The sequence below is a fragment of the Asterias amurensis genome, chromosome 22 (assembly GCF_032118995.1).
Source record: "Asterias amurensis chromosome 22, ASM3211899v1".
Classification (NCBI taxonomy): Eukaryota; Metazoa; Echinodermata; class Asteroidea; order Forcipulatida; family Asteriidae; genus Asterias; species Asterias amurensis.
In genome coordinates, this window is record NC_092669.1 from 4,493,151 (window position 1) to 4,520,787 (window position 27,637).

At 39.3% G+C, this 27,637-nt stretch overlaps 1 protein-coding gene across 1 annotated transcript; it reads left to right on the forward strand.

Annotated features, from left to right (window-relative positions):
- The first annotated feature begins 555 nt into the window (after positions 1-555).
- LOC139953924 (lamin-B1-like) lies at positions 556-16,835 on the forward strand. Its single transcript, XM_071953532.1, has 16 exons — positions 556-746; positions 2,081-2,219; positions 4,404-4,588; positions 5,203-5,391; positions 5,944-6,037; positions 6,696-6,881; positions 7,667-7,792; positions 8,544-8,764; positions 9,357-9,538; positions 10,938-11,115; positions 11,714-11,900; positions 12,291-12,410; positions 12,957-13,138; positions 13,519-13,697; positions 14,738-14,829; positions 15,384-16,835. Exons 2-16 carry the CDS (start codon positions 2,091-2,093, stop codon positions 15,528-15,530), a joined length of 2,397 nt encoding a protein of 798 aa, XP_071809633.1. The 5' UTR covers positions 556-746; positions 2,081-2,090; the 3' UTR covers positions 15,531-16,835.
- The last annotated feature ends 10,802 nt before the right edge of the window (positions 16,836-27,637 follow it).

Sequence of the window (27,637 nt, forward strand, 5' to 3'; positions counted from 1 at the left end):
AGACGACTGTTTTTAAACAGTTAGCAAAATAAAATAATAAGTAAACTTGTCTATTTCAAAAGGTTGTTTGGAAGTATGACACAATTATATATTAGATATAGACTAGATATAAAAGTTTATTATAAGACACTAGATGTACATTTTATTTGGATATACGGTAATTAAGCATCACTTAAAGAAAACTTTGTTCGGGAATTAATAATCATAAAACAGCCACTTACACGAGGTATCTTTTCCAGTTTATTCCAAAATATTAAGCGGGGGTGTTTTATTTTAAAAAGGAAGCTCATATTTATACAACAAATAGTTTGCCATATTTTACATATCTTTAAATTCTACTGTAATCACAAAATATAATTTAAAGTAAATAAAATGTATCAAAATTTTTCGAGGGAACGTTAATCTTGTTTTTGTTTAACTTTTGTTTTACCCAATCCCTCTTAATAATGAATGAATCATGCCGAACGGTAGCCAGCGAGGGGTCAATTACTTATCCACCGCGTTGATCAAAGGTCGGCGCACCATAGTTACAACTTATACAAAAGCTGCCGCCATATCAACAGGTGGAAGCTCTACAGGTGTTTAGGATTATAACATCAGAAGCCGTCATGTAAATACTGGATCTAAGGAATAATCTCCTAGAGAAATTTCAAGTGTACGCAGTGAGTTTTTGTTTCAGATTTGTTCTTTGTTGGTTGGAGTTGGAGGGAACACACACAGCAAAGCAGTAGATTTACTGACTGAGAGTAAGTTTCCATGTTTTGTATTTTTGTAGGATGTTTGTTACAAAAACTAGAAGAGAAGTGTAGTCTGTATGTAGAGAGGGACTGAGATTTGTTGATAACTTGTTGAACTTTTCAGTTTACATAAAAATTCAGTTTCCAACCAAGTGTTTGTATAATGTTTATAGAATGTCATATAGATAGGTGTTCCAGATGTCAGGAATCATTCGACATGTCTGTCGTCGTCCTGACCTATTATTGATTACTGTAAACAATTACATTTTATTTATAATAAAGGGAATATATTTTTTTAATTTAATTTTAATTTCATTGGGTAGAAATATAGGCCCAGACCGTTCCTAAGGGGTGTGTAAGATATGAAATTAGGCGTACTGGAGTGGTAGTGGGGTAACTTGGTTCGTTCCACCATCGGAGACGATACAGGAACAAACCTCATTCATTTTATTTTTAGGAGTAGGGTACCGTAGTCCAACCGTATGTGTGGTTGCTACTTACCTCACTCCTGTTGGTTGAAATTTTGACATTAATTTAACTAAAAAACACAAAATACAGTGCCATAGTTCCACAGCCAGACAGCATGTTCCTGCCTTTATTTATTGACACAAATTTGGTGTAACATTTTTGTTCTACAATGTAGTCGGTGTACGGTCTTTTGCATTGGTACAATTTAGTTAATTGTTTTTACCAAGCATGGTTCGGGTTGGTAACTAATGTAGGGTTTTGAGGTTTTGCATGGGAAGAACAAATCTACAAAGAAAAGTAAAGTTATGCTTTCCCTAGTGAAAACAACAACACACAGGCAATACTTTGGTTGGATTCCAAAGCCATTATCGAGAAATGTTTTAAAAGCCACTACCAAGCCACTACAAAGCAAACAAAGCAATTACTGAGTAAACAATGGTTTATAATACAGAGTTAACAATGTGTAATGGGGTAAACAACCAAGCGATAAGGCTTGTGACAGGACGAGGACAGCCTTTAGATTTATGATCCCAACAGAACCCGGGAGAAACACTTTTAAAGGCAGTGGACACTATTGGTTCTACTCAAAATAATTAGTAGCATAAAACCTTTCTTGGTAACAAGTAATGTGGAGAGGTCGATAATATAAAACATTGTGAGAAACGTCTCCCTCTGAAGTAGAGTACTTTTCGAGAAAGAAGTACTTTTCCACGAATTTGATTTCGAGCTTTGAAATTGCCAACTGGACTTTGTGGGGGCCTTTTTCACAAAGTTTGCATCTAGCGTTTTACAGCGTAGTGTACAGTGCTTTTTAAATCATGTTTCTAAAAGGTAAAACTAAAAAGTAATTGCTGCTGATTTTGTTTTCCTTTCAGATTTTTCAAGATGAGTGCTCTCGTGTTTCCGCCGGCGCCGATGACGCGTCAACAAGAGAAGGCTGAGCTTCAGCATCTTAATGACAGGGTTCAGAACTACATCGCTAAGGTTCGCAAGATGAGAGAAGAAGCCAATAATGTAAGTCAGACCTGGAATTACACGCAGGCCACGATTGCCCCTGGTCTGGGCCTTGGTCCCCTTTAAAAGTTTCTCTTTTGGTGGTGGGGGGGGGGGAGGGGGGAGGAATGCTTTTAAGTGGGCGGGGGGGGGAGGCCAGGAGGTGTTTGTCAGTGGTTGGGGGGGTCATGTTTTTTTTGAAAGGGGGACGCTAGAGGGGGGGGGGGTGGGTGACCATCCTTTTAGTGTGATTGGTCACTATATTAGATTACACAAACACGCATTTCCTCTTTTCCTGTTTTCATTTTTGTGAGCTCTGTCAAAAACAAAATTTTGGGTTGGGGGCACCTTATTGGCTATGCTACTGCCTCCATGGTGTTTATAGCCAGGAGTGAAATCTATGTGTCCTTGTGATTCGGGGCACCTTTTTAAAAATTTGTTTGTTTTCGGTTTTTCCTTCATTGAGAACGAGTGGACACGGTCATAGCTCGAGCCCTCGTCCTCCCCCACTTATTGTGTGCTCAGGAGTTCTTTATTAGCTAATTTCAATCGTTACCTAGCTGCAGCCTAGCTGCCATTGTTAGGTAATTGGCTTGAGTAACAAAACCCCAAAACAGGCAGGGCCCTTTTTATCTTACAGGATCTCTGCTTGCAAAAGTTTCTTGTTTGTACAAGTTAATGACTCATGGTAGCCCAGAAGAGAAACCTCTGGCCATGGCTGGTTTCAATCAAAAAGAGACTGGACATGAAAAGCGATCTTTGAAGCTTTGTTTGGTGCAGGAAGAAAGAACCACCTACTCTTCCTCACGCAACCTATTATTTGAGCATCAGACAAACATTTAAAGACAGTGTACACTATTGGTAATTGTCAAAGAGCAGTCTTCTCACTTGGTGTATCTCAACATATGCATAAAATAGCAAACCTGTGAAAATTTGAGCTGGATCGGTCGTCGGAGTTGCGAGATAACTATGAAAGAAAAAACACCCTTGTCACACGAAGTTGTGTGCTTTCAGATGCTTGATTTCGAGACCTCAAGTTCTAAACTTGAGGTCTCAAAATCAAATTTGTGGAAAATTACTTCATTCTCCAAAACTAGGTCACTTCAGAGGGAGCTGTTTCTCACAATGTTTTATACCACCAACCTCTCCCCATTACTCGTTTCCAAGTAAGGTTTTATGCCAATAATTATTTTGAGTAATTACCAATAGTGTCCACTGCCTTTAAGCAGGAGACTGCGAGCCTTCTCCAATGCGGGCCTGTAAATAAAATTTGATCTTGGAGCACCCTTTTACGGGCCTGTATGCTTCATTTTTGAAAGGGGAAAGGCACCAAGGCAATTTCTCCATGGTAAAGTGTACCCTATGAGGAAATTGTAAGTTTCTACTGGAGCATTTCAAGGGCACAGGCGATTGCCAGGGGCAACCCCTATGAAATACTCTTATAAAAAAAATTATAGGAAACTTAAATACATATACATACAATTCTTATAAGAATCTTATAAGAATCTGTATTGAATGTTAAAGAGCAGTCTTATGCAAATTTTATAAGCTTCTTATAAGAATATTGTAAGAATTTTATACATGTAGATTGAGAAGATCTTGTAAGAATTATACCTGGATCTTATTAGAAAGTTTAAATAATCTTATAAGAAACTTATGATCTTAACTTAATGAGCTTCAGAAAGTTTTTTAAGAATCTTATTTAAAGGCAGTGGACACTATTGGTAATTGTCAAAGACCAGTCTTCTCACTTGGTGTATCTCAACATATATGCATATTTGCGCTTGATTGGTCATCGAAGTTGCGAGATAACTACATGTACATGTATGAAAGAAAAAGAAACCCGTGTCACACAAAGTTGTGCGCTTTCATGCTTGATATCGAGACCTCAAATTCTAAACTTGAGGTCTCAAAATCAAATTCGTGGAAAATTACTTCTTTCTCGAAAACTATGGCACTTCAGAGGGAGCCGTTTCTCACAATGTTTTATACCATCAACCTCTCCCCGTAACTCGTCACCAAGAAAAGTTTTATGCTAATAAATATTTTGAGTAATTACCAATAGTGTCCACTGCCTTTAAGTTATAAGACATGTAAGAATTGTATAAGAGTCTTTATTACAAGAATAAGATTTGAGGCAATCACCTTTGTTTCCTCAGTAAAGTATCACGTGCCTGCTCTTATCCTAAATTGTTTTGTTTTCAGATCGACTCATCTTCTCTTCTCAATGCCATGCGAGTCTTGGAAGACGAGGTGTCGGCCATTAAGAGCATGTACGAGAAGGAACTGGAGAACGAACGCAGGAAGGTTGAAGATGAGATGGGAGGCCGGAATCAGGCCGAGGTACAGGCTCACCGTAACAAGCAGCTGGCTAATGATCTACAAGACAGGTATGTTGTACTTTATCTTGATTCAGACCGTTGATGGATTCCAAAAACTAAGTACAACCAACGTGCGGGCACAGATCTCTCTGGTAAGGGGCATTTCTATTAGAAAACTTAATTCGTATTAGAACACTGCACAAGGGCACATGTTGTATTTACCTGAGTCTTCAAGGAAACGGATAACAGGAAAATAGACTGCACGCAGTTGGTTTTACTTCTCAAGACTGACGAGCAAACCACTTGGCAGCCCGGAAGGCGCCCAGTGGCACGCTCCAGTGGTTTAATGAATATGCATGAACAGCAAAACAACATGCAGAAATACACACCACAGCAAAAACACTGGGCACCAAGGCAATTGCTGTTGGTGCCAAGGGTTATATTACAGGTGCAGCTGATGATGATTCAAGACACAAACACTTGTTTTTGCTCTAAATATAGAGAGGGTCTGAACAAAAAATGAGAGTCATAAGGACCCTTTTAGAAATATTAAGGGGCTAAAAGTACATGTTATGCCACCATGGCGTTGTGGTGTAAATATATAAATGGGATCTTGATTTGACCGCAAATTGATTGAACATATGTATAAAGTCCAGATTAATTTTGATCGTTTCTTTCTGAAGGTTATCGGTGGAAAGTCAGCGCGGCCGAGCCTTTTCAGACGAGATACTGGCCTTGCAGAGACTCTGTAGCCAGAAGGACGGTGACCTCCAGCAGGCAAGGGTCAAAGGTGAAGATTTGACCCGGAAGCTGAGAGACCTAGAGGACGATCATGCGGCGTTGCAGCATCATTCTGCAGACACACAGCGAAGGTAAACATTGATATTGGAAATGAGTTTGAAAATGGTTCGTGTAGCAGAGTGTGAGTTTGAATCCCAGTCGTGACACCTGTGTCCTTAAGGTTCAGGGTTCAGCTCTGGGGCCTGTTTGGTGTTCAGACCATTCAAAATGGACACTGCTCCAAAACTGATAGCATAACCCAAGCTAGAAGCCTGAGCCTGGTATGCTAACTTGGTTTGGAAAAGGCCCCCATTGTGGTCGGGGCACCATTTGATGGTGGAAGCACTGTGTGCAAAATGCACGACACTGTTTCAAAATTCATGGCATGCCAGAGCCCAAGCCAGGAGCCTGAGCTCACACTTACATGGTTTGGAAAAGGCCCCCAGATTGTGGCGGGGTTGATGTTGTTGAGCAGGCACTTATAACACTAAAAAAAAGTTTCCAAAATGTGTGACTTCCCAAGCCACAGCCGGAGGCCAACCTTAAAACAGTACTAGTTTTAAAAAAAAAAGGCCTGTACAGATTGTGATTATTTAAACTGAAATAGTCTGGCTCTAATTCGATATGCAATTGGTTTTATGTAGGTTGGATCAGGAGACTGCGCAGAGGTTAGAGGCTCAGGATGTACAGCAGTCGCTGAGGAACAAGATTGAGTTTCAAGATCAGCTCCACTCTCAGGTAGGTGGTAACTCGATTGAGTAACTCACAGTGTACTCAAAGGCATGTGTGTGACTCAAACCCATCAGGAGAGAGTCGCTAATCATTGATGTTCCATCAATAAGTAAGGGTGTTTCTTGAACACTGATTGGAATGAATGTACTCTTCTAATAACCAATGATGTACCATTCCTAATTTGTATGTGTCTGGACAATTAGGGGATTGGAATGAATGCACTCTTCCAAAAACCAATGATTTACCATCCCTTTACCATATACTTCTTAAACATTATGTTAAAGATTAGAGGACTGGAATAAATGTGTTTTTCCAATAAAAATCTAGTTGATTTACCATCCCTTTATGATATGTTTCTTGAAAACTAGAGGGTTTAAATGTAGGTGCTCCTCCAACAACCAATGATGTGCCAGCCCTTTATGATATGTTTCTTCAAAACTAGATGACTGGAATAAATGTACTTTTCCAGTAACTGATTTACCATCCCTTTATGATATTAAAAACTAGAGGATTGGAACGAAAACTCTTCCAGTAACTAGACGTGCCATCGCTTTATTATCTTTTAGACAAACACAGGGCAAGCTTTTCAGTGTGCTGTTATTGTGCTTTCCCCTGGCACTATCTTCTTTTTGTAAAACTTTCTCTTTCTTTGTCAAACTTTTAGGAATTAATTGAGAGTAGAAATCGCCTAGATGAGAAGGCGAACCACATCCTTCAGCTGGAGGCTAAGGTCAGAGAGTTGAGTAAGCCTGATAACACGCTCCATGAGGCCCTACAGAGGGTCCGAGATGCAGCCACCGCCGAACTCCTCAAATATAAGGAAGAGTCGGAGGCAACTTACCATAAAAACGTAAGAAAAGTTTAATAGATGCTAATTTTGTAGGCATTTTTTTATTGGAGATAAAGAATATGTTTTGTTTTTACCCTTCTATCGATTAGTGTATTGCACTGTATACTCATTACTGTCCCAAGTTATGTAAAAAATATCAACAGGCAAATCACTCGGGTGGGATTCTTTTGTACCCTTACACTGTGATAGAACTGTTCACGTAAACTCAGTCTTTTCCTGACCAAAATCACTTGGTTGGGATTCAAATCCACAACCTTTGCATTGCTAGAGCAGATGTCTTACCACTGAAAACGAGAAGGACGTAAAAAGAGAAGGGCGTACTATATGAATGGAATTGCTGTACTTGTTGGATCGTACTAGGGACGTGCTTGATGTGGTGCGGTCATCAGGCGTCGCTTGGATGTTCACATTCATACAGTTATATATAGAGGGCGCACTGGCCTATATCTGCGACCCGCCATGCGCGCAGGCGGCCATTTTCTAAGTTGACAAAACAGGCATCGCTCAGCGTGTGTTTGTGCGGCCATTTTGTAAGTTGACACATCATCACGTATGTATAGCGTTCAATAAGCACAAACTCCAACATGTAATTCATATTCAACGCGCGTACAGAATGGCGCGCGCGTGTCTCCTTGCAGTCCCGTTGTGTTTGTGCAAGAAGCATCACCAGTGCGCCCTCTATGGTCACATTATAGACATTTTTCGGCCAAAGCTATACATCCTAATTTGAGAACTAGTTTGGTGTGACCCAGCCTTTAACAACTTGTTTTGAACATTTATTTCAGTTGCAAGAACTGCGCGATCAAATGGACAGAGACGCCGACAATATCGAGAAGTTATCAGGAAACAATAAACGACTGGCAGCGCAGATTGAGGAACTAAAGAACCAGGTGCACTCGCTCCAGACAAGAGTAAGTAGAAAGTCTCGAGACCATTGCCCGGCTTCCAATATCAAGTTTTAATGATGGTAGTGGCTTCTTATAGCGCTCATATCCGTCACTCAGTGACGCTCACATGCTCAAGGTGCTTCAACATTTAGCATTTTCCTGCATGCTCAGGATATACGTCTGATGAGCCAGCACTCCAACAACTGAACTCTTCAGCCCTATATGTTGGTGGCCTCCATATTTTGTCAAAAATAATTCAGGGCTGCAGTCTGAGGCCATTCAACTTTTAACTGCAAGGGTGGCATGGATGGCTTGTGCGTAAAGCGCTCACCTCTCACCAAGGTGACCCCAGTATAGATACCCGGCCAGGGCCATATGTGAGTTGAGTCTATGTGCGTTGGTTCTCTGCTGTGCCACAAGAGTTTTCCCAGACCATCCGGTTTTCCTCCCTCGATCTTTGGCTGTGCTCCGTGGTCATAATGGGTTGCTGTGGCTGGCAGCCAAAGGCGCACTTTGTATGCCTGCTTCTTGAACACGTTGTAGCCGCGTGCTTTGCAATTCAGCTCTTAGCTGCCAGTAAGGATGAATATATAGTGGACAATAAGAAGTGATCAAAATACTATTGAGAGCGCCCTCACGCGGTCAACAATACGGCGCATAGTTTATGATACGGCCTGGGAAGCGACAGCAGAGGGATCAGCTTCAAATGCACCTTTTCGAGTGGTAACCAAAAGGGAAACTGACTTCATTAATTATATATTAACATTCTTTCTAGTTGGGATCAACAGAGCATCAGAATCGCAATCTCTCCGACCAGCTAACGCAAGAGAGAGAGGGCGCCGCAGCCCATGTACGCGCCCTGGAGGGAAAACTCTGCGATATGCAGGACAGCTTGGTGCAGAAGATGAGAGAGATCACCTTGGCAACAGACGCTAAGATGCCGGTCAGGTCCGAGATCGAGGCACTGAGGGAGCTCGTCGAGGAAGAAGAAAGAAAGTAAGAAAAAACAACGAGAAGAGTGGTTGTCTTTTTGTATTGTTGTGTCGGCGTTGAAAATATAGCACTTAAGTTCTCACAGAGAGGGAATGGGCAAGATAAAAGACTGCATTTCTTATAGATGTTGGGACATACTGTGAATGCTATAGCTCATCACAAGCCTGAGGAAAGCTGTAAACATTGGGTGCTTGCTATTTGAACCAAACACAACAGGGTATAAACTCTACTTTTCCACTAGCTGTGTTCTTTTACATGCACTACCAACTTTAGTTTACGTGCACTACAAACTTTAGTACACAGGACAAAGCATAGAGACTTTTGAGGCGCTGACGGCAGCAGACTTAATGTTCCTTTTTTGGCGCCTCAATGATCAGTATTGCACACGTACATGTAGGTCTGACGAGAACTGTGAAAAAGACCATCCAAAGTCTCCCATTATAGTGAAGCATCTTGCTGAAGGACACGAGTGCCGTGACCGTGACTCAAACCCAAACTCAGAAACACCAGAGCTTTAGAGTCCGGTGAGCCACTCGGCCATGACACGGCATTGAAAAAGAAATTAAGGGATTTATATAATTTTATCTCATTCCAGGTTACGGAACATCACTGGCGAACCGATACGTCGACCGATCACCTTGCCTCCTGCCGTTCACTCCATTAGTAGACCAGCCAGCACTCCTCTGATATCATCAAGAGGTCGGTCAACCTCCCCAATGAAAGGATACGAAAACACCACAGGTCTGGTGTCCAGTGTTACTCAACATAGCCCAAGAGGTATAGTAGTTTGGGGTGCAGACCACATGCGACATTGGTTGCCTTTTTAAAAACAAATATTCTTAAAGGCAGTGGACACTATTGGTAATTACTCAAAATAATTATTATCATAAAACCTCACTTGGTAACGAGTAATGGGGAGAGGTTGGATAGTATAACACATTGTGAGAAACGGCTCCCTCTGAAGTGAAGTAGTTTTCGAGAAAGAAGTAATTTTCCACGAATTTGATTTCGAGACCTCAAGTTTAGAATTTGAGGTCTCACATCAAGCTTCTGAAAGCACACAACTTCGTGTGACAAGGGTGTTTTTTTCTTTCATAGTTATCTCGCAACTCCACTGACCAATCGAGTTTAATTTTTCACAGGTTTATTATTTTATGCATATGTTGAGATACACTAAGTAAGAAGACTGGATTTAGACAATTACCAATAGTGTCCACTGTCTTTAATCCTCGATGCAAAACTTGTAAAGTGTTATGATACCCGTTGAACACACTGTCACAGGATTCCAAATGCTTCTCTCTAACCACCGGTGTTCTAGTTCAAAGGTAGTGGGTTCGAATCAAACCCCAGATGATTTTGCCGGAACTTGGAAAGTACAGAGTGTATAGTGCTTTGTTACACATAAGGGTAAAAGCAAACTACACCCCTTTTATACAGGCGCACCAGAGTCGCACTGAATCAATAATAAATAGGAGCGACTTTAGGTCGACCCAAACAATATAGGCTTCAGACAGGCAAACTTACCTACAAATGCAAAAACGGATCAGCACCAGACTATCTCCAGGATTTTAATTCAACACTATCACCCTCCGCGAAAACTTCGTTCCAGTTCAAAAGGTCTTCTCATAGCAGCTCCAGTTCACACGAAGTTCTACGGTCAACGTTCCTTCCAATATGCTTCACCTAGACTATGGAATTCTCTTCCCAACAATCTCAAAGACTGTACCACACTAGAACAATTTAAATCACGACTTAAAACCCATCTCTTCAATCACAGAAGTGCTTAGAGACTTTATTTTGTAATATGCGCTATATAAGAACAGCTTATTATTATTGTTATTATTATTAACATTTAGGCCTACATTAGGTTTGACTCATGACAAGATCGACGTCTGAAACCAAGGCACTCCAGAGTCGCATTCTGAACGACTGCAACAGTAGATTTTCAACTTCTTGCGCGTCCAGTCGCTCCTAACTGTTTCAGATGTTGAACTATGCACACACTTAATTCAGAATTTGGTTCAGCGAGACTCTAGAGCGCCTGTCTGAAACGGTTTTATGTGCTTTCTCCCCGATTCAAAATTAACATCCATTAAATTAAAAAAAAAATCATGTTTCGAAATTGAGATGTCTCGATCAACAACTTTGAATGGATTCTTGTTCTCCAAACCTACAGCGGAGAGACGTCCAGCGTCAGTTCCGGTCACCACGATGGGACAGGGGAAGGACTACTTCGACTCTATGTTCGGAGACCTTCAGAAGAGTCGGGTGATTTATCCCAAACTCCATCCAAAGTCTAGCCCGCCAGTCAGACTGGCGTCTACCACTCACGATTACACCACAGCAACATCAAGGTATGGATTTGAACTATTAAGAACCATAGAAATAGAACGAAGCAGTTGGGAAGACTGGGTTCAGTGATTTTTTGTTTGATTTTTCTTTTTGTGTGCAAGTTTGCCCAAAACAAAGGTTAGACTGCAGAACTTGCATTTACAAGATTTTGCATTTACAAGGTTTTAGTCTCCTAAGCTAGCCACTGATTTCACAATCACTAGAATAAGTATTGTCATATTTTAATACTGAATTACATTTTCTTGATTTGCACGTCCAATTCATAATCAAAGCTGTTAAACCAAAGTTTGTATGAGAGAGATTGGCAGTTGCCAGCTTGGCGTTTATGGTCCGTTGTGGGAGTTTCCTTGACAGGAAGATCATCTAAACAAAGACTACATGTCAACCCTAAAAAGAAGTGCGTATAGTGCTCATCTCTCAGACACACTTCTTCAGGGATGTGGAAACCTGAACTATAAGCGCAAAGCAGGAAAGCTTGCAAGCGCAAAGCGTAAAAGCTTGCGAGCATGAAAGCTTGCGATTATAACCGAAGAAAATCACATCCCTGCTTCCTAAACCATCATGAACTCGGTGTTTATCTCCGACCCCCTTTCACAACAGTACTACAGGCTCAGTCAAGATTCTTGAAGTCAACGAGGACGGACGTTTCATCCGCCTCTTCAATACATCCCCGAGAGACGATCTGGAGATCGGAGGTTTCATGATCCAGCAGAATATTGGAGGGCACCCGGTGGCGGTCTACCGTTTCACTCCGCGGACCCGTTTCAGAGCTGGGTCGACGATAACTGTAAGTATAGAAAGGGCAAAAGGAAGAACCTAGCTGCCCTCACAGGTACCATCTCTACGCCCTCACAGGTACCCACTCTGCCCTCACGTACCCATCTCCGCCCTCACAGGTACCGTCTCTACGCCCTCACAGGTAACCATTTCTGCCCTAACAGGTGCCCATCTTTGCCATCACAGGTACCCATTTCCACCCAAATATCCGATGTACAGTAATACAGAAAAATTCAAGAAAAATCATTGCTAAATGCAAACACCGAAAGCAAATTAGAAATTTTATATGTGGAAGTGCAATAGCGGCAACTCCAGAAAGCAACGGTCCACTAAAATCCCAAAACACATGGTTGGTTTTTGTCAACTTTCTCACAACTTCATTCATTTTTGTTTTCCTCAGGTTTGGTCAGCATCGAGCCTCGCTCAGCACAACCCCCCGACAGACTTCCTATGGAAGGAGCAAAACAAGTGGGGAACTGGCCCAGAATGCACCACTATCCTCTGTAAACCAAACGGACAGGTTAGTATATGGGAGAAAAAACTATCCTAGTTTGGGTATACCTTGACTAGAATCTATTTTTCCTAATGAGGGAATTGCTTTGGGTGCGTTCGATTAGCTTCCCTGGTTCGACCTTGCAGTGCTCACTCGGGTGAGCCCCTGACAAGAGCTAATCGAACGATCACACTCACCCTCTCGTGGTGACGTCATGCACTGGGGCCAGCCCCAAGGTGACCCGCTCACCTGGGTGAGCCCTTGGAACAACGTCAAAGCTATTCGAACGTACCGGGAGCAGATTTGGGTCTACCCAGGGAAGCTATTTGAACGCACCCATAAAAAGGTCTTCAATCTAGCAGTTTCGAGTCACTTGCTTCACCAAAAAGTTACGTTCTTTCATCAGAGGGAGCCGTTTCTCATAGTGTTTTATACTATCAACGTCTCTCAATAGCTCGTTACCAAGTATGTTTGTGTGCCAATAACTACTTTGAGTATATCAATAGTGTCCAGTGCCTTAATAGGCAGAGCAAGTGGTGGCCTGCATCTAACCTGGAATTATTTTTCTTTTAGGCGATTGCTTGGACAACAGCAGCCCATCGTTTCACCAAGACGGCGCAGAGTTACGATATGACCAGCGAGAGCTCAGGGAGTCGTATGACGGAGGACGCAATGGACGACTTTAATGGGGAGTCCACACCTCACCCTGAGATGGAGGTTGAAATTGATGGCAGACCGACAACGGTACTACACAGGTACTAGAAGTCTTTCTTTGTTTGTTTTGATTTTTTGGGATGTAAAAAAAAATTACTAGAGTGGGATTTGAACAGCGCACTGGTGATGCTTCTTGCACAAACGCGACGGCACCGCAAGATGACAAGCGCGCCATTCTGTACGCGCGTAGAATATGAAATACACATTTGAGGTTTTTTATATTGAACGCTCACGCGATTCTGTTTGTTCAACTTACAAAATGGCCGCACAAACACACGCTGTGAAATAGCTGTTTTGTCAACTTAGAAAATGGCCGCCTGCTCGCATACCGGGGCGCGTATATAGGCCAGTGCGCCCTCTAGTTCTTATATATAACTCTATGGATTTGAACCTACAACTTCCATTTTTGTTTCATCCACAGAGAAAGAGAAGATCTTCCGTCATTGTCTCCAGCGAAGCATCCTAACGGTCAGTATCCGGGATCCCCGACACACCCTGCGACAGGACAGCACAGGGTTAAGACCTTAGGGAACGACAATAGCAGCATGTGTCGACAGTCTCGCTCTCAGAACTCCAAACCGGTTCCCGATGTTGTTAAAGGTATTATTTTATTTTAAGTTGTTTTATTTTCACCATTAAATGGTTTAGGTTCTTCTTGTATGACACTTTAATGCAAACGTCCACAGATGGTGTATACATTAAATTTACTTGGTTTGAAAAGAAGTTCAAAAGAAAGCTTCCCTTAAAACAGTACATGCTGTAGTTTTTGAGAATTTAGTAAAAATAAAATTACGGAAATTATTTTATGCTACACTGGATTATAAAACGTGACTCTCCTGAAAACGTTTGCTCTGTGATTTTCACTTTCTCTCTTAAAGACTAAGCTGAAACTCCCACAGGTAAACTATATCACATACATCTTCATTCTCAGTGAGTAGGGATTAATGTTTTTGCCAAAAGCATTGTATTCAAAAGGTATATAAACACTTTAACCCTAAATAGTAGGGAAGTTTTCAATGGGAAACTTTAGACTGTCTGCCAATCACCAAGAGAGGGCGCTCTTCACCAGGTAATGTCAACAACTTAGGAATAGGAGAAGCATGAGTGACGGACACTGACAGCAAATACCTTGTGTTTTGCGTGTTTTTGATTTTGTATTTAGATTTAGCCAAACTGTATTTTGTTTTTCATAACACAATGCCAGCATAAACCAAACTGTTCTGGAACAGGACGAGTTCCCCAAGGATAACAAGCGGTGTGCATGAGTTTTTGGGAGTGTTTCTTCTAGGGTAATTAGCAAAAATTCCAAAATGCTGACCTACCAAAAATTGAGAAGAAATCTGAAGTTTAGTTGTATGACAATGTATCTGATTTAATTTTCAAGAGGCTGAGAGACTTCTAAATATTTTTTGAGTATTTTTGAATTTTTAGCATTTACCATTGTTTGCTACAGGAGTTGTGCACCCTTACCTGGTAGGTGTGCTGCCCTCTAGTGGCAGAGCTTTCAAAAAGTCTCCCATTCGCCTTTTTGATTCCTCATGATCAACTACAACATGTATTTCTTGCAACTGTTTGACAGTCAACAAGAAACTAAATTTGCTCGGTTCTTTGACACTTTTTCTTCCCTTCTTTCTTTCTAGGTGTTTTATATGCAGGCTCAGGAATAGGTGCATCTCGTACCGGTGCAGCACAACTTAGGAAACCAATGAGAACGAGCCCAACTAGAGGCGGGGTAGGTACCCAGGGTTCTTGATCTTTGGGAGTGATGGGGTAGAGGTCGAGTTAGAGATGGAGTCAGTGTCTAAACTAGGAAGAACTTTTTTGCGTTCAGTTTTGTTTATTCAGATCCAGTAAACTGTACCTTTTACCATTCACAAACGAAATATGTTGCAAATAATTTACAAATGATGTTGCAAATGATTTACATAATAATGATAGATATCACAATAATAATTGTAGGCAGGCAGTTCTTATTTTGTTGCCGAGTCTGTAATTTTGTTTCCTTAAACAAAAATTCTAAGCTTGGAGAGCACAAGTTCAAAATGAGATTCTGTTACCCGGACAAAAAATATTTGATTTTCTTTTGCATGGAAATTGTTTGTGGTCCACGGTTTGATTTATCCAAGTGGATCATAATTTGTTCAGCCAAGTGTAGTTGTTGAAAGACCTGGCAAAAAGCAGGTCAGAAAAAAGAACTCTAATAGATTCAATTGAAAAACTATGACCTTTTTGGATTTTATTATGAAATTTACTTGATGATGTGTTATATATTTCCCCCTGTTTCAGAGTGGTACGATCCGATACACTGCCCAGCCGAGCCCCTTCATGTCCCCCCACCAGGAGCACTACGCTAACCTGAACTCCATTACCGCTAGTCAGAAGGTCAGCTTCCAGCCACCGATGCCACGCCCACCTGTCATATCGTCTTGGTAACTAGCTCATGAATATGTATGTCATTAATTCCCACCAGGTCAGTTTGCACCCCATGCACCACCCACCCTTCAACTTTGCTCATGACTATGCAAACATATCAAGCCCATATTTTCTTTAAGCTAACCCAACATAACATTACTCTATGCAGGGTAAGGTCATGAATATGCAAATCCGTAGATAGATGAATTTCCTTATTGGACTAAAGTTATTTATTGAAATTAGCTCATGAATATGCATATTATTGAGAGAACAAGAGAATGGCAACCTGGTTGGATCCTCCAAGTGACATGGCCAATCCCCATAACTCATGATTATTCATATCCAATATGAATATGCAAAAACATTTGGGTGTATTTGGTCTGGTACCTTGAACCTTGAGGCATTTTAAGACATGTTTGTCTGTGGTATAAGCAGTATGAGTTATTCAAATTTCCTGACCAAATATTTTTGCTGTGAGTTACAAAGAATTTAATGCTGATTGAAGACTCTATATTATGAAGACTTTATTTATATTTATGTATATTTTCTATGCATATTTTTACAATTTTTTAATGAATTATGCAAAGTGTGGCACTCTGTTTTATTGATTTTCTAAATGATGCCTCGTTACTATAAAATGTATATTTAATGACATGTCCAAAGAGTAAATAGTTGAATATGCAGTTTTTGACTCACTAGTTTGGCTAAAAAAATAAATCAGCAATTTTGATTATCGTAACTGCAATTTTAAATGGAAAAGTTATAATTAATAATGAATGCTGAATTTGTGTGTTATTTTTTTAACAAAGAAGACAGAAAGGGTGATGTTGTTGTTGTTTTTGTCAAAAATGCTTTACAATATATACATGTAGTTTGTGTGAGTTTTGCTGTTGCTGTAGAGCTACATGGGAACCTATACTATTGAACAGTAGAGGGCCATGTGTTGCACCTAGTGACTGACGGAAGTCTTTGCAGGGAATGACTTGATTCAAGTCTATAACTTTGTACAGAAGTAGGCCATATTGCTCTACTGTCTGAAATAAATCTGGAAAGTGACTACTTGATTTAAAGACTAACTTTATGCAGAAGTAGGCCATGTTTTGCATTAGTGGCTGCAAGAAATCTGTAGAATTGATGGCAAATTACGACTTGTTTTCAAGCCTAACTTTGTAAAGAAGATAGGTCATGTATTGCACGAGTGTCTGTCAAACATCTGTTAGGAATGGTCTCGAAGAACGACTTGATTCAAGCCCAACTTTGTACAGAAGTAGGCCATAAGTGTTGCACTAGTGTCTGAAATAAATCCGTAGAAACGATTGCAAAGAACGACTTGATTCAAGCCTATCTTTTTTTTTTACATGTACAGAAGTGAGCCATGTGTTGCACTATAGTGTCTGAAATAAATCTGCAGGATTGGTCGCAGAACGATTTTTGAAGCCTAACTTTGGACAGAGGTAGTTTTTGTACCAGATCACCATCATGTGAAATAGTTTTACTTATCTGAAATGCAGCATTGTGTAAAAAAGGTGTTCTAGCATTTCAAGTCTCTTTTATTTTCGGCTTGCTTGGTAGAGATAAAAAAAAACTAAAAAAAACTAAGCAAGAAATTTGTTTGAAATGAAAATAATATTGTGCTTATTTTCAATTTACACATTTCACTGTAATTTGATACTTTTCATTGGGAATAAAGAATATTACTTGGTGTGTTTTCAAATTAATAATTGTCAAAGACCAGTATTCTCTCTTGGTAAATCCCAACTTATGCATCAAATAAAATTGTTTAAGTCCCACACTTCGTGTATCACAACTTATATATAAAATAACAAACCTGTGAAAATTTAGGCTCAATCGGTCATGGAGTCGGGAGAAAATAACGAGAAATAACCCACCCTTGGTTTCCGCACGTTTCGCCGTGTCATGACATATGTGTTTAAAATTAATCCGTAATTCTCGCTATCGAGAATTTATATTGTTTTAATGTTTTCTCAAAAAATAAAGCATTTCATGGAATAATATTTCAAGAGAAGTCTTTCACCATTACATTCTGTAAACCCTGTAAATTATTTGTAAATCTGTGGGTTTTTTTTTCTTCTTTTTTTTCTGTACCGAAAGTGTCCAATGGCTTTAAAATACTCTTTTAAATTTCTAACATTCCATTGGTATTTTAAAGTACAGTACGTTATAATCTCGCATTGTGGATACTAGATACCAGACGGACCAAACGAAAACAAATAATGACATTTTTTCTGAAGTGCAAGTATGCACTTAAAGACTGCACATATAAACCGCTACACCATTTATCACACGAACCAACTAATAGGTACAGTTGCTAAATGTATACTTTATTTAAAGGCAGTGGACACTATTGGTAATTACTCAAAATAATTATTGGCATAAAACCTTTCTTGGTGACGAGTAATTTGTAGAGGTTGATGGTATAAAACATTGTGAGAAACGGCTCCCTCTGAAGTGCCATAGTTTTTGAGAAAGAAGTAGATTTTCAAGGAATTTGATTTCGAGACATCAGATTTAGAACTTGAGGTCTCGAAATCAACCATCTGAATCTAAAGGGTATTTTGTCTTTCATTATTATCTCGGAAGTTCGATGACCGATTGAGCTTAAATTTTCACAGGTTTGTTATTTGATGCACATGTTGAGATACAACAAGTGAGAAGACTGGTCTTTGACAATTACCAATAGTGTCCACAGCCTTTAAGACTAGTCTTACCTCTTGTTGGGACGAGTTACTCGTTCTAACTTAGGACTAGCCTCAAGTTTTTGATATCTCCTAGGACTAGTCCTAACTCTTGTGTTCTTTTGGAACTTTTGTTGTCTGTTGAGCTAACATCATATACAATGTTGCTTTTTAAAGGAACACGTTGCCTTGGATCGGACGAGTCTATCTATAAAAAGCGTCTGTAACCGTTTGTTATAAAATGCATATGATTGGATGTTTTAAAAGTAGAATACAATTAATGATCCACACAAATTTGCTTCGAAATTACGTGGTTTTCATTTTACTTTGCGAATTAACACGGTCGGCCATTTATTGGAGTCAAAAATTTGACTGCCATAAATAGCCGACCGTGTTAGTCGACGAGGTAAAAGGAAAACCGTGCAATTTCGAGGCATGTTTGTGTGGATCATTGTATTCTACTTTTACAACATCTTTCTAATCATATGCATTTTAAAACAAACGGTTACAAACGCTTTTCAAATACCAACTCGACCGATCCAAGGCAACGTGTTCCTTTAATAGACGTTTCTATTGTTGATAAACAAACAACGCTGGTTGTGTGGCTGAATGTTAGCAAAACATCGCGGGAGCAGATTTTGTGACTAAGATTAAAAATGTCTGCAAAATTTCAAACAATATCCCATGATTGGTGGCTTTGTTTCCAACAAATTCAACACTACTTTTGAAGATTTTTGTGTAAATTGTTGCAAACTGTGGCTGTCTGATTTTGCTTTGCATGTACGGCTTTCCATAATCTCGGGCTGTGACGTTGCAATAGAAAGGTTCTTTACCGTTGCGTTTTGATTTACGCGGCATGCGCACGTGGTGTGACACAGAAATAATTTGAAAAAGGGCCCAAAGTCGGCATTAACCGACAAAACGCTAATGCGTAGGACACCGGTTTATGTCTCGACAGTTTTTCGTCGTGTTTTTTTAATCACAATCATCTTTTCACTCTCTATGTTTGATTTTTGAAAGTAAAACGGGATGAGGTTGCAAATTGCTTTACCAGTAGTCATAGACTAGAGAACTAACAGCGTGTTCTTTCAAAGTAAAAAAATACTTCAAGCTAAATCATAGAAAATTAGAATTGTGATCACCAAAACCATGAGAGTCAAATTTGACTTACAAATCTGGACAAGTATTTCTAAAATCATGTGTAAAGATAAAACGCACGCGATGAGTTTCAAAGAAATCACATGTTCTGTTCCTTCAAACTTGGGTATAGCACCGGCTATACAAAGGTCAACATTTATGAATGCAAATATAAACATTGAACATTTTTTCAATGTTTGAGAGTTTATTTACTTTGGTTAGGCATTCATAAACCAAAGGGCATTCAGTTTATTTATGAAGAAACGGTGAGCTGTAAGGGACACTACTGCTATGGATAGTTCGTGATAGGCGAAAAGCGACAAAACTCCCTACGTGCCGCTCGCGGTTATTTTACACTCAAATTTGTTTTGCGTTGATTAGCATTTCAGTAATGTGACGTCAGTGGAAAATATGAATATAAATGAACACCAGCGGACTGGGACCCGGGTCTGGGACCCGAGTCAGTGCTGGTCGAGGAGTTTTGAATAAAAAACCTGTAACAATAAGAACTCACGGGTCTTACCCATTGTGTAAATAAATATTGATCTTTGTCCATGATTTTTTATTCCCCGATGCTATTATTGAATATTTAACAGATTTATTTATGCACTGTTGGTGAATTATCAAATAAACAATAGACATATTTGCATTGTACGGCTTTTAGTTTATGGCGGCTGTGAGCATCCTTAGTGCGAACAGTAATATATATTGATTGATTGAAATGGTTGATTGATTGATTGATTGATTGATTGATTGATTCAAAATAATTTTATACGTGTTTAATCCTTTTCATTGTAATTAAAACCAAAATAATAATTCACAACATTGTGCTATTTTTTATGCATCGGGCGTTTTGTTAGATCACGCACGGAACGTAAATATTTAAAAGTGTGTTTGTGTGTTAATGTCGTCAATATTATTAGTAGCTGCTCTTCTTTTTCGCGCATGACGTGTTTCTCTTCTTTTTCGCGCGTGATGTTTTTTTTTTTCTAGTCACAAGTGTTTGTTAGTTACGATCTTATACAGCATTTTTACGGTTTGTGTATTGTTTGGACAGGGTTACTTTAGGGTGCACCCCACCAAATTGTCTCCCATAGCACACAGTGCAAAATTCTAAATATTTAAAAATACACGAACAATTCTTAAAAGTCTCACAGCTTTTAACTTATAAGGGAAAATTATTGATTGACTCGTGAACTTTTATTCTCTGCTCAATTTTATATGGGGAGTCCCTGGGCCCGTCGAGTTATTCTCCCTCCAAGTAAAAACACCCCTTCACAGGTCTAATTTTCAAAACGTCCGAGCATCAATCTTGAAAAATGTCCCTACACCTCTCAGCAAATAGGACCATTTATTTCAGGGCTATGTCATCCAACATACCTCAAGCTGGAAGTCAACAACCCCCAGGTCACAATTGGGCAACATTTTTACACTGAAACACTTTCTGGGGGCTCTCAAATCTGTCTAATATAGAATATTTTCAGGGCCTACAAAATATTAATGAGCTCGACGCTCTGTTTTCTCCAATTTGGTGGGGTGCACCCTTTAGCAAACGCACCGCGGAAAACGTAAAACCAAGCATGTATTTGTCTGCTCATTTTGTATCTGCGGGTGGAATGTAACAACGCACATCCAACAAAACCCCCACAAACAATGATCTGTGATAGTTTTGTGTGTTCGGTGCGATAAGGAAACGCACAAAACATGAAACCTTCACTGGTACTCAAAACTGTTTAAAGGGAAAGTACACATTTGGTAGTTGTCAAATACCAGTGTTTCTTACTTGGTGTATCCCATCATAACCATAAAATAACAAGCCTGTGAAAATTTGGGCTCAATCGGCCATCGAAGTTGCGTGAAAATGATGAAAGAAAACCCAACCCTTGTTGGACGAATTTATGTGCTTTCAGATAGGAATAAAAGACTTCTAGCAAGCAGTCTTTTATTATTTTAGTCAGAAATTACCTCTTTCTCAAAAACTACGTTACTTCAGAGGGAGCCGTTTCCCACAATGTTTTATACTACCAACAGCTCTCCAATGCTCGTTACCAAGTCAGTTTTTAAGTTAATATTTGTTTTGAGTAATTACCAAACGTGTACCTTCCCTTTAAAGAGCAGAAACCAAAACTATTGAGTTTGTTTGGTGTCTTTCGTTCCGTGGCTGCATTTTATTGTGTGTTCCACGTACTGCACGTACACAGGTTTTTGTTACATTTGGTGTTCGGGTATAATTATTATCGTAAGAGAATTTTCTGAAAACCAATCTACCTCTAACATGCAGCGCTCGATTTAGCATCATTCCAGAGTGCCTTATACTTAGCTTGATGTTTGATCAGGGCCTAATTTCATAGAGCTGATAAGCACAAAAAGTACACATCGGTGTGGGTAAAAAACAAAATAAGCACAAAACTATAGCTAAGCATAACACAATTATGCAAACCAGAAGAAGGTTACCATTGGTAACACCAACCAAACATATAACATGTGGTCCTACAATTTGTGACTGGTATCCTGCTCATTTCTGCTTAGCAGAAAATAAGCAGTATGTTCTGGTTAAGCAGCTCTATGAAGTTGGGCCCATGTCTTAGCAAAACAAATGGGGATATTACAATGGCTGATTTATATTATGCATGATTGGCTATTGGCTATTTAAATCACAATTTTTCAGATTTGTCCAAGGGCAAAAACAAAATCGGAAACAGACTAAAGTATAGGAAGAATATCATCATGACTGCTACACACTAAAAACTTGTATACACAAATATTCAAAAGAAGTGTTGCATTTGTAGGAAACAATTAAAGGCGTGGACACTATTGGTAATTACTCAAAATAGTTATTGGCATAAAACCTTTCTTGGTGACGAGTAATGGGGAGAGGTTGATGGTATAAAACATTGTGAGAAACGGCTCCCTCTGAAGTGCCATAGTTTTGAAGAAAGAAGTAATTTTCCACGAATTTGATTTCGAGACCTCAAGTTTAGAACTTGAGGTCTCGAAATCAACCATCTAACGCACACAACTTCGTGTTGCAAGGGTTATTTTTCTTTCATTATTATCTCGCAAGTTCGATGACCGATTGAGCTCAAATTTTCACAGGAATGTTATTTTATGCATATGTTGAGATACACCAACTGTGAAGGCTAGTCTTTGGCAATTACCAATAGTTTCCACTGCCTTTAAGCAACCTATCATGGGATGCATTTTTGTTGTTAAAATGAGCGGAAATGTTGAATCCGGGTCACACCCTTAACTCAGACTCTGCGCCACATTGACCCGTGTTTGAGGTCAAGTTAACACCAGAAATGGGTCGGGACCCTGGGGTCCAGAATACGGGTCTTTTCTTAACCCGGAAAATGTAGTGCAGGGGTTTATTTAAACGTTACGTTTCGTAAAAACGGTATGCCTAGTGAAATAATACAAATGTTCTTATATAGAGGTTTAAGTAACGTGTGCATAATGGTGGTGTGTGTTTTCGTTCTCCTAAAAAAGAACACAGTTTGTATTTTTATATTGTAAATAGATAGACGACTGCTAACTGTAAAATCCAAAGAACGTGGACAAGAGTATAATATATAGAACAAAAAAGCTCAACATAATTATTTCGCCGTTTTCGTTCGATGATTCTTTTAAAGATGAAGGACCGATTTGTGGCCGATTTAAATCGAACAAAATGTATTTATTTTAATTAGATATTTTTTTTTATAGATTCGAGAATGTTTAGACAAGCTTTCCTTGCACGGCAATAGAAATCTGACAATGATAAGTGTCGTAGTCAAAACCTTTAGTGGTTTTGTCGGGATCCTGCATATTTCCACATGATTTTCGGGATGAGCAAACATCAACTGAATACCAGTCACACGTAATATGCAACAACGGGACATTATTTGTTGGTAATCATGTTTTTATCAAGGAAGAAATTTCACGCTTAGCAAATTGTTGTGCTTAGCAGCTCTATGAAATCGGGCCCTGGACAACCCCACAGTTGTCAACCACCGGTTCTCTTTAGAACCAACACTACTCAAACGAAATAATAATTCAAATAGTGCTATCGCAAACCTCCTTTGATAACTCCCAGCACCATGCAAATTTTTCAATCCTAACAATTTTGTATTTTGAAAAGTAAATGATTTGATAATACTGTCCTTTTCAAGTTTTATGCAGTGAAACACCAAAGTCACATTATTAGGCCTACCATTATTGGTAATATTTTGATAATAACGGATTTTTAGCACTTCAAGACACCTGAATATAAAACTATACTAATTAAAATATTTAATGAACTTAGCATATTACTTACTTTTGTGATGTGTTCACCACAAATAGTTTTACTTTCCAATTATCTTCCGTGAAATGTTGTAATATGATATTGTTGTTGAATTTTACAAGCTGAAGCGTAACAAGCCTAAACTCGCACAATAAAACAGTTTTTAAAGAACGAATCAATCAGTCTAGACTTGTTATTGACCTGGTTTATTGTGTAGTGGCCATAATTAAAGGGTCTTCGTACTCTTTGTATAGGACAAAAAAACACCATGTCCACAGATTTACACTAAACTTACACAGTTTAGTGATAATGGTATAGTAGAAAGTGTACCTTAAAATATCACTTGCTGAGGTGCTGTAGTTTTTGAGAAGTGATTAAAGGCAGTGGACACTATTGGTAATTACTCAAAATAATTATCTGCATAAACCCTCACTTGGTGACGAGTAATGGGGAGAGGTTGATGGTATAAAACATTGTGAGAAACAGCTCCCTCTGAAGTAACATAGTTTTCGAGAAAGAAGTAATTTTCCACGAATTTGATTTCGAGACCTCAGATTTAGAACTTGAGGTCTCGAAATCGACCATCTAAACGCACACAACTTGGTGGGACAAGGGTGATTTTTCTTGCATTGTTATCTCGCAACTTCGACGACCAATTGAGCTCAAATTTTCACAGCTTTGTTATGTTATGCAAATGTTGAGATACACTACGTGAGAAGACTGGTCTTTAACAATTACCAATAATTAAAGTCCACTGTCTTTAAAACAATGTCATGAAAATAATTTTTGTCTCAGTGATCATGAGGCGAAAGTTATTTTAGCATGTAAAAATATTTTTCCATGACATTGTTTTACTAATTTCTCAAAAAATACAGCACCTCAGCAACTAATAATTTAAACGCTTTCTACTATCGTTATCTTAAAAGGATTTGGGTACTTTTTCAAAATGTCCATAGATTTACATTAAACTAACAGGGTTTGAAGATAATGATAGTGGAAAGCTTCCCTTCAAATATTACTTACTGAGACAAAAAAGTTTGTCCGGTATTTTGGTAGAGTTGCATGTAAAGAGGAGACAAGAGCAATTGCTGTCACACCTTGAAAAACAGTTTCAAATCCAACTCCAATAGAATCAAAGACACAGGCTTTGTCGAACCATTCTGTTCCCCCAGCATTCCGATGAGAGCAGCGTGTCGGTCTCGATTCTTCATGCCGTCTATAGATGATTATTGCCGGCATACATCAGTCGCTGTCGCACGCACAAGAGACTCTTGCCATTGCATAATACTCTTTGTGTCGCGCTACAGCAACTAACGTCTACGGCAGAAAACGTAGAACTCGTCTTCTCAGATGTAGTGCTATTAGACTCTTTCCTTTATTGAGTAAAAATCGACCCCCAAAACAGGACGTGACCGTGTCAATGCATTTTTGGCACGCAGTCCTACAGTATGCAAGGAGAGACACCAGATGTCATCTGGCTCCATGCCCGCACCGACAGCAGTGCCTTGGTGCCTTGCTGTGGTGCCCTGATGTGCAAGGTTCCTGTAAAATTTTACATTTTCCTCATAGAATTGCTCCTTCAAGAGCGAAGTTCAAGGACTGATTGTGTACGTTTGGTTATTTGGAACGGGTATACCGGTCATTTCGCAACAAACCCGGCACCTGCAAACTCGGCACCTTGCAAACTCGGCACTGCAAACTTGGCACCTTGCAAACTCGGCACTAACAACTCGGCACCTTTTGTCCGTTTGGAACCCACTGTTTATGTCAATCCTATAGTTCTATATAAATTATAATGCCAACAAATTAAGTGCAAATTTCATTTTAAAGGGGGTTTAGTGTTTTGAAATATTTCCGAAAATCTGGAGCAGTTTGATATGTCCAGACACGCGCGGGAAGAACCATCCGCAACTGGTTCAGACACAGAATCTGGGTTTCAGTCCACTTCTCCGATTCACTTTTTTTTTTTGGGGGGGAGGGGGGATAACAAGTGATATATTTTTCCATAACCGCAGTAGGCCTAAGAAGTGAAATGTTTCTCTAAATGCAATTATATGTGACTATTATCACCCAAAGCTGTCGTAAGTTTTATAACCGATGTTAACAGAGTCATTACAATATTACAAAACGTATACAGCCATATAATTTTGCAAAGGGCAATTGGAAAACCTTAAAGTCTCTTAAAGTCTGCTGGTGTACCGAGGTGGCATTGACCGAGGAAAATACAAGCACCAAGAATAACGATCCTCAATGACGAAAGTATAATATTTGTTGGAAGAGTAAATCACATACCATGGCCCACTTTGATAGAGCTGCTTAAAGGAACATTGCAGAATTGTTTTTGCTAGCAAAAAAAAGTTGCTGGCAGTAAGCAGGAAGCACTTTATGTAATCCACCATACACAAACACCGACAAACCTGTAGAAGTTCGAGATCGATCGGCCATCTGGGTCACGAGAGAATAGTGAAAAACCGATTACAAATTTTGCATTGCATCGATGCCAAAACAAAAATGAACAAAACGCTCACTGAGCGAAAAACTCCAAACGCGAAATTTGATTATTTATTTCTCATAAAACATGAAATTTCAGACAGAAATATTTCATGGGGATGTTTTCTACTATCATCATTATTAGACCGTGTAAGTTTTATGTATAGATCTGTGATCTTCACGATTTTTGTTTCTTTCCAAATCTGTAACGTTCCTGGACAACTTTCTTGACACCTTTATTGTCAAAAGCCAGTCTTCTCATACTTGGTGTATCCCAACATATTATGCACAAACTAACAAACCTGTGAAAATTTGAACTCGATTGGTCGTCGAAGTTGCGAGAGAATAATTTAAGAAAAAAATACCCTTGTCGCACAAGTTGTGTGCTTTCAGATGCCTTGAATTCGTGACCTCAACTGAGGTCTCGAATTAAATTCAGATAATTTAAGTGAGAAATTACTTCTTTCTCAAAAACTACGTTACTTCAGAGGGAGCCGTTTCCTCACAATGTTTTTTTTTTTACTACCAACAGCTCTCCGCATTGCCCGTAACCAAGTTAGTTTTTATGCCCCATTTTGAGCAATAAACCAATAGTGTCCTGTGCCTTTAAGGACCCAAAAAATGCTGAACACAAATGCTTTATAGCAGCAGATTAAGGTTACCAGGGAAATTACCATGTCACATGTACCACTTGTGACTGGTATCCTAGTCACTTCTGCTTAGCAGCGAGTTGTTTAGCAATGGTGTTCTGCTTAAAGCCATTATACACTTTCGGTAAACAGTATTGTCCAAGTCCCACACTTCGTGTATCACAACTTATATATAAAATAACAATCCTGTGGAAATTTAGGCTCAATCGGACATCGGAGTCGGGAGAAAATAACGGGAAAACCCACTCCAGTTTTCGCGCGTTTCGCCGTGTCATGACATGTGTTTATAACAAATCCGTAATTCTCGTTAACGAGAATTTATATTGTTTTACCGTTTTCTCAAAAAGTAAAGCATTTCATGGACTAATATTTCAAGAGAAGTCTTTCACCATTACCTTCTGTAAACCCTGTAAATTATTTGTAAATCTGTGAACTTTTTTTTTTTTTTCTGTACCGAAAGGGTCCAATGGCTTTAAGCAGCTCTTTAAAATTGGGCCTTGGTTAATACCAATAACTACGTTGGAAAGCAAAGGATAGCATAATGAATCGGCATAAACAGACGGGACCCAAAACACTGAAACAGAAAAGAGACTCAGCCAGATAAAACAATATTATGGAATTTGTTCGTGTCATTTATTTGCTTGCCAGTTATAGGCCCATACAAGATTTACATTGATGAGTGAGTATAGGTAAGACACGTTTAACACGAATGAGATTAAAATGTCTGAAACTGGGTTCATGATCTTAAGGCCACATAAAAATAAAATTGTTGATCGTCCTTTTTTTTCGGATGGGGGAGGGAGTTTTTTTGTTTGTTTTTTGTTTTATTTTTTAAAGTTTTGTTGACATGCCAAATATGAAATAAAGAATAAAGAAATCATCACAATCACT